Source organism: Ranitomeya imitator, chromosome 6, assembly GCF_032444005.1.
Source record: "Ranitomeya imitator isolate aRanImi1 chromosome 6, aRanImi1.pri, whole genome shotgun sequence".
NCBI lineage: Eukaryota > Metazoa > Chordata > Amphibia > Anura > Dendrobatidae > Ranitomeya > Ranitomeya imitator.
In genome coordinates, this window is record NC_091287.1 from 475,473,329 (window position 1) to 475,486,483 (window position 13,155).

General features: G+C 40.2%; 1 protein-coding gene across 2 annotated transcripts in view; it reads right to left on the bottom strand.

Annotated features, from left to right (window-relative positions):
* Positions 1 to 11,598: 11,598 nt before the first annotated feature.
* LOC138641476 (b(0,+)-type amino acid transporter 1-like) overlaps positions 11,599 to 13,155 on the bottom strand; it is a 174,924-nt gene continuing 173,367 nt past the window's right edge. For both annotated transcript variants that reach the window (XM_069728974.1, XM_069728975.1), the window contains exon 4: positions 11,599 to 12,285. In XM_069728974.1, the coding sequence (XP_069585075.1) occupies positions 12,040 to 12,285 (246 nt within the window). In that variant the 3' untranslated portion in view covers positions 11,599 to 12,039. The remainder of the gene's footprint in view (positions 12,286 to 13,155) is intronic.

Consider the following 13,155-nt stretch of genomic DNA (forward strand, 5'->3'; position numbering starts at 1 on the left):
GGAGTCATGGTAGTGCTCACCTTTTCTTCTCTGAACAATAATTTTTCCAAAAGTCCCAAACAGTCTGTAGGAGGCTTCATGAGAGAAAATAACTTTGCCCCAATTATCTGGAGTACAATCACTGCACATCCTTAAAAGTGATTTAATTACACAGGCCTGTGACTAAAAAGCTGTTTGATTATTTTCATATAATTTCCATGTATTTTGGTGTTTTGATAACAAAAGATATATTGAAAAAAACTCCTAAACATCAGGACTTGCCACAAACCTATAGGTTCTGCTATAAACTCTGGTGTGAATCATCGGCAGGCAGCTTTTTCTTTCCCCACTAACATCAATAGGAACTGTTTGATTGGCTGGCGGCAGTCAGGTGGTTAGTGACATAATGAGAGGTCCTTATGCTTTCAAGAAATTTGCATAGGAATTTCTTTCATCCACCGTGCTTTCCCAAGTTAGCTTTATGGCTTTGCGGAAGAGTATTAATTCACCTGATCGTTTCTGTTTCATTTGTGGTGAATATACAGTGTTGAATCAACAGCTGAATATTATAGACTTTGAAAAAAGTATACTTTGCATATTTCGGACTACAACTTGGAGATCAAGATAAAGTTTGGGCGCCTCGTAAAGTGTGCAAATGGTGTGTTGAGGATGAGGACCTCCGAAATTGGATTAAAGGTAAGAAAAAAGATTTCCGTTATGGGATTTCTATGGTATGATGAGAGCAAAGAACCATAGTGACGACTGTTACTTTTGTTCATGCAATGTGAATGGGTATAATTCCTAATAGAAGCTTTCCATTTCATACCCCAATCTTCACTCAGCAGTTCGTCCCATCCTCCATGGCACAGATATACCAGTACCTAAGGCCCTGCTACCTTGGAAGAGATACCTAGCTCCGATGAAGGTGAATTCATACCTGAACCAGATGACGAATCAAGTTCTGACTTTGAAGATGATACAAGACCAAAATTTTGTTCCTAGGAGGAGATTAAGGATTTAGTAAGAGACTTGAATCTTCCCAAAGATGCCGCTAAGTTACTCTGATCAAGGCTGAAAAGCAGGAATTTAATGTTACCAAGATTGTCTTTTTCATGGTTCAGACATCGTTAAAAGGAGTTCATTCCTTACTTTGCCCAAGAAGGCAAGTTGATTTATTGCATCAATGTCGAAGGTTTGATAGGTCAATTCAAAATCCAATATGATTCAACACAATGGAGTCTTTTTATAGATTCTTCAAAAAGAAGTCCTAAAGCAGTTTTACTCCACAACGGCGTTTTTACGATTCCTTCCCTGTATGTCATTCTGTATACTTGAAGAAAACCTGCAAGAACTTGGAATTGGTTCTACGTAAACTTACATATGAAGACCACGAATGGCAAGTGTGTGGGGATTAGGGTTGAGCGACCTTCACTTTTATAGGATCGGGTCGGGTTTCACGAAACCCGACTTTTGGAAAAGTCGGGTCGAGTGAAATCGGCCGATCCTATAAAAAAGTCGGGGTCGGGGTCGGCCGAAACTCGAAACCCAATGCAGTGCATTGGGTTTCCATGGTTCCCAGGGTCTGAAGGAGCGGAAACTCTCCTTCAGGCCCTGGGATCCATATTTAAGTGTAAAATATAGAATTAAAATAAAAAATATCCTTATACTTACCCTCTGACGCGCCCTGGTACTAACCGGGAACCTTCCTTCCTTAGAATCAGCCTTCCAGGACCTTCGGTGACGTCGCGGGTGACGTCGCGGCTTGTGATTGGCCGCGCGGCCGCCCATGTAACCGCTCGCGCGGCCAATCACAAGCCGCGACGTCACCCGCGACGTCACCGAAGGTCCTGGAAGGGCTGATTCTTAGGAAGGAAGGCTGTCGGAAGGAAGCAGGGCGCTTCCGAGGGTGAGTATATTCCTATTAGGTATATACTCACCCTCGGAAGCGCCCTGCTTCCTTCCGACAGCCTTCCTTCCTAAGAATCAGCCCTTCCAGGACCTTCGGTGACGTCGCGGGTGACATCGCGGCTTGTGATTGGCCGCGAGAGCGGTCACATGGGCGGCCGCGCGGCCAATCACAAGCCGCGACGTCACCGCGACGTCACGGCAAGGTCCTAGAAGCGCGGATTCGAAGGAGGAAGGCTGCCGGTTAGTACCAGGGCGCGTCAGAGGGTAAGTATTGCAATATTTTTTATTTTAATTCTATATTTTACACTTTAATCTGAATTCCGATACCAATTCCCGATATCTTAAACATATCGGGAATCGGGATCGGAATTCCGATTCCAGATTCAAAAGATCGCCGACTTCATGGCCGACCCCACACTGGGGGATTTGAAGGTCTTGTGCATGCTGCTCAGGCAACAAGCAGGATATACCAAATACCCTTATTTTCTGTATTTGTGGGACAATTGAAACCAATAAAATAACTGGACCAATAAGAGTTGGCAGATGAGGGTGCTCACAGTCAGTAAAAAAAGTCCTCTGAGAAACTTTGGTACCTCCCTACAAAGTTCTTCTACCACCTCTCCACATAAAATTGGGCTTTATGAAGCAATTTGTAAAATTGCTTCTAAGAAATAGGGAAGGCTTCATAGAGAAGATTGCCGGAAGAATTCTGAAAGCATTTCAAGCTTTAGGTTGCCTGACGAGTTTGAAAGTGCATTTTCTCTATTCTCACCTTGACTGCTTTCTGAAAATTTGGGAGCTGTGAGCGAAGAGCAAGGTGAATGATTCCACCAGGATATTAAAGAGATGCCAGGGAAAATGGAGCATTACAATCAGTGGCGTAACTACCGCGGTCGCAGCGGTCGCCACTGCGACGGGGCCCGGCAGGTCAGGGGCCCGCCGCCCGGCAGGTCAGACCGGCAACGATACTACATAGCACACTATCCATGCAGCCGGCCCTTTAAATATTCCTGTATGCGCGTGTTCAGTTGCTCGCACTGACAAGGGCCGCCCACGGCGGCCGGCGTCAGTGCGGGTCGCGGGAGCAATGAGCATGGCCACGGTCCTTGATCCTGCCACCTGCATGTGCTCGTCTGCTGCTGCTGCCCTTGCGAGCGCGGGCAAGCAGGAGACCCCACGTGCACACTGCACACGGAGATATTTGAAAAGGCTGGTGCGCAATAGGGCGCACGCCTCCACCTGTGTCTGACGCTGGCCGGCCCGAACCAGCGTCAGAGAAGACTGCCCGCCACGCCAATGCTGCCTGCGGGATCCTCTACCACCGACGCTGGGACCTCCACCTGTGTCTGACGCTGGCTGGCCTGAACCAGCGTCAGAAAAGACTGTACACCAATGCTGCCTGGCTGCGGCCTGGATCCTCTACCGCCGACGCTGGGACCTCCACCTGTGTCTGACGCTGGCTGGCCTGAACCAGCATCAGAGAAGACTGCTCTGCCTCTCACCAATGCTGCCTGCCTGCCTGGGATCCTCTACCGCCGATGCTGGGACCCGACCCATCTCAGCCCTTTATCCTACCGACCTCCCCCCATCTCAGGGACCTGGGTAAGTCCCAAGATGATTTTTTTTTAAATGTGTATATACAGCAGTTGCACCTATATAATGTGTAAAGACTGCTATATATACAATATATAGGTGATACTGCTGTATATAATCACCGTATCACCTATATAATGTATGTATAGCAGTCTATATACATTATATAGGGAATGCTGTGTGTGTATGTGTATGTATATATATATATATATATATATACACACACACCCGTACATATATACACAGCAGTATCACCTATATAACGTATATACACATCAGTAGCAGTATTCACTATATAATGTATATGGATTGCTATACATACATTATATAGGTGATACAGTGATTATATACAGCAGTATCACCTATATAATGTGTATACAGTATATATAAGTCTATATACATTATATAGGAAATACCGCTATTGATGTGTATATTCGTTATATAGGCCATACTGGTGTGTGTGTATATATACACACACACGTACATATATACACAGCAGTATCACCTATATTTAACATATATACACATCAGTAGTAGTATTGCCTATAGAATGTATATAGACTGCTGTATATACAATATATAAGTGATACTGGCTGCTTTTGTATATAATGATAGTATCACCTATATAATGTATATACAGCAGTCTATATACATTCTATAGGCAATACTGCTACTGATGTGTATATTCGATATAGTTGACACTGCGGACGGTGTATTTATATACACACACACATACACACCTAGCAGTATCACCTATATATAGCGTATATACAGTAGCAGTATTTCCTATAGAATGTGTATAGACTACTGTATATACATTATATAGGTGATACTATCATTATATACAGCAGTAGCAGTATATATAACGTGTATCCAACATTTGCAGTATCATCTGTGTAATGCATAGACTACTTCATATTCGTTATATAGGTGATACTGCTGTGTATAGTTGCAGTATCTATCTATCTATATAATCGTCTAAGGGTCTCTTCCGTCTGTTTGTCTGTCACAGAAAGCCGGCCGCGACCAATCATCGACAGGCACAGTCCGGCCACGAATTGGCCCCTCCCTACTCCCCTCCAGTCAGTGCCCCCACAGCGGTTTAGCAGTCCGTTAAACGGACTGCGTTACACCGTGGCATAACACGGTGTAATGCAGTCTGTTACCGCTGCTATCAACCCTGTGTGACCAACTTTTTACTATTGATGCTGCCTATGCAGCATCAATAGTAAAAAGATCTAATGTTAAAAATAATTTTAAAAAAATAAAAAATCGTGCTATTCTCACCTTCCGGTGCCTTTCCCTCTGCTCCTCGCGACGCTCCGGTCCCAATATATTTAATATATGGAGGACTATGTGGAGTGTATAATACTGAATGGAGGACTGAGGAGTGTATTATACTATATGGAGGACTATGAGGTGTGTATTATACTATATGGAGGACTATGAGGGGTGCAGTATACTATATGGAGCACTATGAGCAGTGTATTATACTATATGGAGGACTGAGGAGAGTAGTTTACTATATGGAGGACTGAGGAGTGTATTATACTATATGGAGGACTATGAGGGGTGTATTATACTATATGGAGGACTATGAGGGGTGCATTATACTATATGTAGCACTATGAGCAGTGTATTATACTATATGGAGGACTGAGGAGAGTAGTTTACTATATGGAGGACTGAGGAGTGTATTATACTATATGGAGGACTATGAGGGGTGTATTATACTATATGGAGGACTGAGCAGTGTATTATACTATATGGAGCACTACGAAGAGTGTATTATGCTATATGGAACACTATGAGGAGTGTATTTTAATATACGGAGGAGTGTATTATACTATATGGAGGATTGAGGAGTGTACAATACTATATGGGGGACTATGGGGAGTGTATTATACTATAAGGAGTACTATGGGGGTGCATTATACTTCTTATATGGATCCCCATGACTTCTATGTTAGCCCCTGATGAGTATAATGGTTTATTTTCTTTTATACATTACATAACAATGGCAGTACGGGGGACAAATATATGCCAGGATGGGGCACTGGATAGTTATGCAACTGAGGTCACACTATACAACTTTGCAATAAAGCTATAGTGTGCAAAATTAATAGGGAAAATGTGAATTTGGATGGAAAATATTTTGGCTGGCAGACTACTGATGGATGCCATGTCAGAGAGACATTCCAGATGCTACTCACAAAAGTAAATGTACCAAGAGGAGCCTCATAGGGAAAAAAATATCGATTTTAGTTAGCGTTAGTGAGGTAATTTCAGTAAAAAAATTATATTCATGAAAAATAAAAAAATAATTTTATAAGTCTATTTTTATTTATTTTGCAGTATTGCCTTATTTAACATAGTTACCTAAATTGTCAGGAAACGTGATGTCCTATGACAAAACAGAGGTCATTTTTGGATTCAGCGCACCAAAAAATATAAAGATCACGTTTAAAAAATCAAAGCAGTTCTTGACATTTTATTTTTTTGCAGACCTGTGTTATTAAATGTTTGTAATTGTTCTTCAGTAACCATAGAAACCTTTTATTTAAGATCTAAAAACGCTAAAGCAGAAAAATGTGTGAAAACCAAACCAGCCCTTAGTCATCATTTTGACATCTGTTTGTATACGAATAATTTTTTTGCAATATTTCTACACAGTCAACATGAGCGGACATAAAGTAGATCTCTTGGTGAATCATTTGACAGATCTACTTTACTCAGCTTCTACGGGAGAAACGTTTATTTTATGAATTATTGTTGCTCTGAGATGTAAGGCAAGGCAATATTGTATATCAATCATACAGAAGATGAAGGTCTATACGAGAATCCAATTTAAGTTGAACAAATGCCAACACATATATCGTAAACGCTTTCAATGTAATTGCTGCTGGCTGAAAGATATTGTGCCACTTAAAAATGCCTTTTATGTGGCCCTGTGTTCTTAAAAGTTGAACCATATAGAAAATCACCCAATCTCACTTTCTTTCAATTCTATTTTGGACTGTTCATTTAGAATCCCATTATGTTGGAGATCAAAATTATATTTTTCTTTTATAAGAGTAGTCGACATTGTTGAACCTCTTTCCTCTGCACATATCCTGGGGAGACTGGTACAAAAGAAAAAAAAAACGATATTCTATTTTTAGAGGGTATTAAAACCTGTGTTCAGCCATTACTTCCTTACTGAACAGATATACAGGTGCTTCTCACAAAATTAGAATATCATCAAAAAGTTAATTTATTTCAGTTCTTCAATACAAAAAGTGAAACTCATATATTATATAGAGTCATTACAAGCAGAGTGATATATTTCAAATGTTTATTTCTGTTAATGTTGATGATTATGGCTTACAGCCAATGAAAACCCAAAAGTCATTATCTCAGTAAATTAGAATTATTAACAAAAAACACCTGCAAAGGCTTTTTAAGCGTTTAAAAAGGTCCCTTAGTCTGTTTCAGCAGGCTCCACAATCATGGGGAAGACTGCTGACTTGACAGATGTCCAGAAGGCAGTCATTGACACACTCCACAAGGGGGGTAAGCCAAAAAAGGTCATTGCTAAAAAAAAGCTGGCTGTTCACAGAGTGCTGTATCCAATAATATTAATGAAAAGTTGAGTGGAAGGAAAAAAGTGTGGTAGAAAAAGCTGAACAAGCAACCGGGATAACCGCAGCCTTGAAAGGATTGTTAAGAAAAAGCCATTCAAAATTTTGGGTGAGATACACAAGGAGTGCACTGCTGCTGGAGTTATTGCTTCAAGAGCCCCCACGTACAAGCGTATCCAGGACATGGGCTACAAGTGTCCCATTCCTTGTGTCAAGCCACTCATGACCAATAAAAACAAATCACAAACATTGAGCTTGGTTTAAGTTAGTATACTCATGACCAAAAGACAATGCCAGAAGCGTCTTACCTGGGCCAAGGAGAAAAAGAACTGGACTCTTGGTCAGTGGTCCAAGGTTTGTTTTCAGATGAAAGTAAATTTTGCATTTCATTTGGAAATCACGGTATGGAGTAAGAGTGGAGAGGCACACAATTCATGCTGCTTGAGGTCTAGTGTGAAGTCTCCACAATCAGTGATGGTTTGGGGAGCCATATCATCTGCTGGTTTAGGTCCACTGTGTTTTATCAAGACCAAAGTCAGCACAGCCGTCTACCAGGAAATTTTAGAGCACTTCATGCTTCCCTCTGCCAACAAGCTTTATGGGGATGCAAATGTCATTCTCCAGCAGGACTTGGCACCTGTCCACACTACCAAAAGTACCAATACCTGGTTTACAAACAACAGTATCACTGTGCTTGATTGGCCAGCAAACTCACCTGACCTTAACTCCACAGAGAATGTATGGAGTATTGTCAAGAGGAAGATGAGAGACACCAGACCCAAAAATGTAGACGAGCTGAAAGCTGCTATTAAAGCAACCTGGGCTTCCTTAACACCTCAGCCACGCCACAGGCTGATGGCCTCCACGCCACGCCGTATTGATGCAGCAATTGATGCAAAAGGTGCCCCAACCAGATATTGAGTAGATTTACTGAATATACATTTCAGTAGGCCAACATTTTGGATTTTAAAATCATTTTTCAAGTTGGTGTTATAAAGTATTCTAATTTACTGAGATAATTACTTTTGGGTTTTCATTGGCTGTAAGCCATAATCATCAACATTAGCGCAAATAAACACTTGAACTAGATCACTCTGCTTGTAATGACTATAAAATATATGAGTTTCATTTTTTGTATTGAAGAACTGAAATTAACTTTTTGATGATATTCTAATTTTGTGAGAAGCACCTGTATATATACAGTATATATATAGATATATATATATATATATACACAGTATAATATATATATATTATACTGTATATATATATATATACAGTATATCATTATATATAAATGTCTACACCGCTGACAAAAAAAGTGAATACACTTCTAAATGAAAATGGCGAAATTGTGCCCAAAGTGTGAATATTTTGTATAACTTCCATTATTTTCAAGCACTGCCTTAACTCTATTGGGTATGGAGTTCACTAATGTTTCATGGGTTGCCACTGGAATCCTCTTCCATCCTCTATGATGACATCACAGATCTGGTGTAGGTTGGAGACCTTTGCTCCTCCACCTTCCATTTGAGGATGTCCCACAGATGCTCAATAGAGTTTAGAGATATAGAGACATGCTTGGCCAGTCCAGCACCTTTATCCTTAGTTTCTTTTGCAAGGTAGAGATCATCTTAGAGGTGTGTTTTGGGCCATTATCCTGTTTGATTCCGGCCTTGCAGCCCAGTTTCTGAAGGGAGGGATCATGCTCTGCTTCAGCATGTCACAGTACATGTTGGTATTCATGGTTCCCTCAATGGGAAACCAACAGCCGGCAACACTCATGCAGCCCCAAACATGACACTCCCACCACCATACCTGACTGTAGGCAAGATACACTTGTCATTGTATGCTTCACCTAGTTGCTGCCACAGATGCTTGACACCACCTGAACCAAATAAGTTTTTCTTGTTTTCATCAGACCATGGAATATGGTTCCAGTAAGCCATGTCCTTAGTCTGTTTGTCTTCAGCAAACTGTTTGCAGGCTGTCTGGTGCATCATCTTTAGAAGAGGCTTCTTTCTGGGATTACAGCAGTGCAGACCAATTTGATGCAGTATATTACGTATTGTCTGAGCACTGGCAGGCTGACCCACCACCCCTTTAATCTCTGTAGCAATGATGGCAGCACTCACATGTCTATTTTGAAAAGACAACCTGTGGATATGAGTGTCTGAGCAAAGGGTCTGAATACTTATGACCATGTGATATTTCAGTGTTTCGTTTTTAAAAAATTTGCAAAAATTTCTACATTTCAGTTTTTTTTTTCAAGATGGGGCACAGAGTGTACATTAATGAAAAAAATGAACTTTTTTGAATTTACCAAATGGCTGCAATGAAACAAAGAGTGAAAAATTTAAAGGGGTCTGAATACTTTCCGTACCCACTGTACTCCTGGCCAGTGGGTGTGGCCTCACTTCTATACATTTGTGTTCAGGGCCAGGGCAAAGTATTTTGGTGCCCTAGGCAGATGAAGCCAATGATCCACCCCCACCACAGAGCAAAACAATGGCTGAGAAACTAAGGTAACAGGACCCCTAATGCACATCTCCCTTCCCCTCCGATGGGTTAGATAGCAAACTCTGATGAGCACTTCCACTAGAATTGTTACCTTTTTCACAAAAAAAATTCATCAAAAGTAAAAAAAACAAGTGGTGTACTTTGGGGATGTGACTTAACAGGGAGTGCAATATCAAAGCTAGATACAGATTTATCATTTTTTGCTGACCATTTCCACAAAACAGGGAACAAATAGCGAGAGTCATCCCTGATGTCCTATATTTTAAATGTCAAACACAAGGATAATTATGGAAACTAATATGGCGTAATTATAATCGGAGCTATTTGGTTTCAATTAAGATGTCCAGCATAGGACAAATACCCTAATGAAAAATAAACAGACCCCCATTATAAATAAAGGGATACGTCTGATGGTTTTTGCATCTGTCATGAGATAAATATAGCTTGCACAAAACTGATGGTGGTTCTGCTGATAGATTCCGGGTTCTGGTAACATTCATATAGTGATGGTTATTCTGGTGCTGTATTCACTTAGCAATGATGATTTTGGTGATTTATTCATCACCAGAATCACCATCAGTGCATGAATATGAAGCCAAAATCATCATCAGTACATAATTAGAGCAACAGAGACATCAATAGTACATGAAAATGGCACATAAGCATCATTAGTAAATAAATACGTCACTAGAACAATCATCAGTACATGCATATGTCACTAGAATCACCATCAGTACTTGACAACGTCACCAGAATCACCATATTAATCAACAAGTTAATATGTCAGCAGAACCTACATAAGTACATGAATACATGACCAGAACCAAGAGTACTTGAATACAAGAACCAAGCTTAATATAATGATCTATTGGAATATCAAGTCAGCCCCATAAACAATTGTATTGCATGAACCTACAACCCTATAACTCCCAGTATGTCCTTAATAATGGTAAGGAGATACTGGGAGTTGTTATTAACAGCCATCATCAGAAAGCGGACCATACAGGAACCACAGAATGGGTGAGAATTAGTCAGAATGACAAATAAACATTTACATATAAGGTACCTTATAGGTTACGTCTTCTCTGCAGTTGTCTCTTTCTTTTCATCTCCATCTTGTCTAGATGTCATGATGACTTTTTCACATCCGCAGCTGTTCTCCGAAGACCTCCCTCTTCTCCGGTCTTTTGCACAAGTAGGATAACCAAATCCGTCAGCTGCGATGTACAAATACTCGTATAGGTGTATTCAAGAACTTATTTATTGAGTGAAGAATTTCCAGAAATAGATGAGACTTTTCAGTCAATATCTGACCTTCATCAGTCATCTGAATAGAGGAGATCTGTGTGGCAGCGTGCTGTGTGGGAGTCTGCAGTGTCCACTGTCTTAGCAGAAGCAGCCGCCATGGAGCAGGGGCGTCAATTATCAGGTCTAGGGTACCAACCTCCGCTGGTAGGCAGGGATGTTTTAGTGGACACGTAGGGCGTCCTAGGCCGTGTGTGATAGTACATGGGACTTCTTCAATAGAGCTTATCCAGCCCACCTGTCACTCTCTGCCTCTTTACCAGTTCATCTTTATCTTGGTACGTGCAAGGGGAGACAACGATAGTGGCACTCTGTTGGAGCACATGTGACTGTACTTTTGACTCATCAAAACAGTCATTTATGAAATATAGTTTGATATTCTCTGTATGTGTATCACTATTTGTGCACTAAGGTTTCTTTTGGTGTGACTTTAGAGTTTTCAATTAAATGTATATTTTAAGGGTTATATGTTTGCACCTTTTCCAGACACTTTTAGCATTTTCAGAGTCTAAACCTAAAATGTCTGTTACCAGAAGAAAGTCTTCTGAATGCAAGAAGATAAAGAATGCAGAGTTGGCTGCACACCCCTCTTGATTTATTGATAATGAAGGTCACCTTATTAAGTGATAAGGAAAATATCTGCAATGGGAGAACCTCATTACAATGGATGACTTGGTGCAGCTTCTGGAGCTCACTTCCAGCTTTGCCGATGGCGGCGCGCTCCTGAAGATTTACATCTCGAGCCATTGTATGTAAATATCATTGAATTTATTATAAAATTCTTGAAGAACATACGTAATATTTAATACTTAACTTTTGAAACTTATTTCTAAAAATTGCTGACCACAATATACTTTGCTATTAGATTTTTCTTTTTAGTTGCATTTTTTTCCTGTACAATAGAACTGTGTCTCCAGATAAGACATACGCTATAAAGCAGAGCAAAACGACTTCTAACCTGTAGGTCACAAGATAGATTTATTTCATTTTTTCACTGGATATTACTTGACATTGAGTCTCGGCCTTTATCTACAGAAAGCTCTTTAAAAGCTTTTATTTTTCTGCAAGTGTCCTCGATACAAATGGCTGATTTTATAGGATGGAAAATACAGGGCTACTCGGTTTTAGAATCCTCAAAAATATCAGTTGGCGAAACCTCCAGCAGTAGTTGCAGAAAACAGGTGACTTTATCAAAGTATGGAATCTTTAACTTGAAATATACAAAGGGGATATAGATAATCACACTGCTGAACATGAACAGCAAAGCATAAAAATACTGGACTTTAGGCGACTGGATAATGGGTGCAAGAACCAGGAAGATTGAAACCGCAATAACTCCAAAGGCGATGGGAAGAAAGACCTAAAATATAAAAACATGAAGCTGATTATCATGCAAATACAATGAATACTTGTTCTGTGTATGTATAAGTATATCCAGTCTAATGATACAATAATAAAACTTCATAAAACAATAGTCCGCCATTGTCTGCTAATTTGCTGCTGCAGAGTGTCTGTAAGTCCTTCCTCTAGCTTTTGAAAAAACGTTACTAATCTGTCAGAACTACTCATTCTGACAGCTCCCTCTGCTCATCATCTTCCTTCTTGGTGTTAGAGATAGCAGCAGGGAAGTGGAGATACTCACACTGTGGTCAGAGGAAAGAGCATGTGCACATTCATGGAGGGGAGAAAAAAATAGGCTATAGAAAAGGAGGAAAGTACATGAAATGATTAAAAAAAGTTCAGGACAGAAGCTGTGTTGATGTATGAACTAATAAAGACAGCAGCCTTCTATATATACATTGGATGCATAACCAGCCTAAATTACTGGGAGGGGCACTCCAAGAGAAAAATCTGAAAATGGGATCAGGCCATAAACTGCATATCATGAAATTTGAAAATGAATTAAAGTTAGAATTACACAGTACCCACTCTCTAAGTCTCAACTCTGTCCGTGAGATGAGGATTAATTACAAGAAACAGCTCTGATAATTGTACTATAACTGTGACAAGCCATGCACCTGTGTGTCTATCATACAACCAGGATGAGACACACTTTTATCCATCGAAAATAAAGAATTTATACAAAAAGCATTTTGTAAAATTATATAACCTTTCTGAAGCTTTCGTAATAACAGCAATGAACCGGAAAGCATGGTGCCATAGGACCCCCCAAATAGAGGTAGAAGAACGAAAGATATTATACAAATAATCATCTATAATTGTTGTGCTT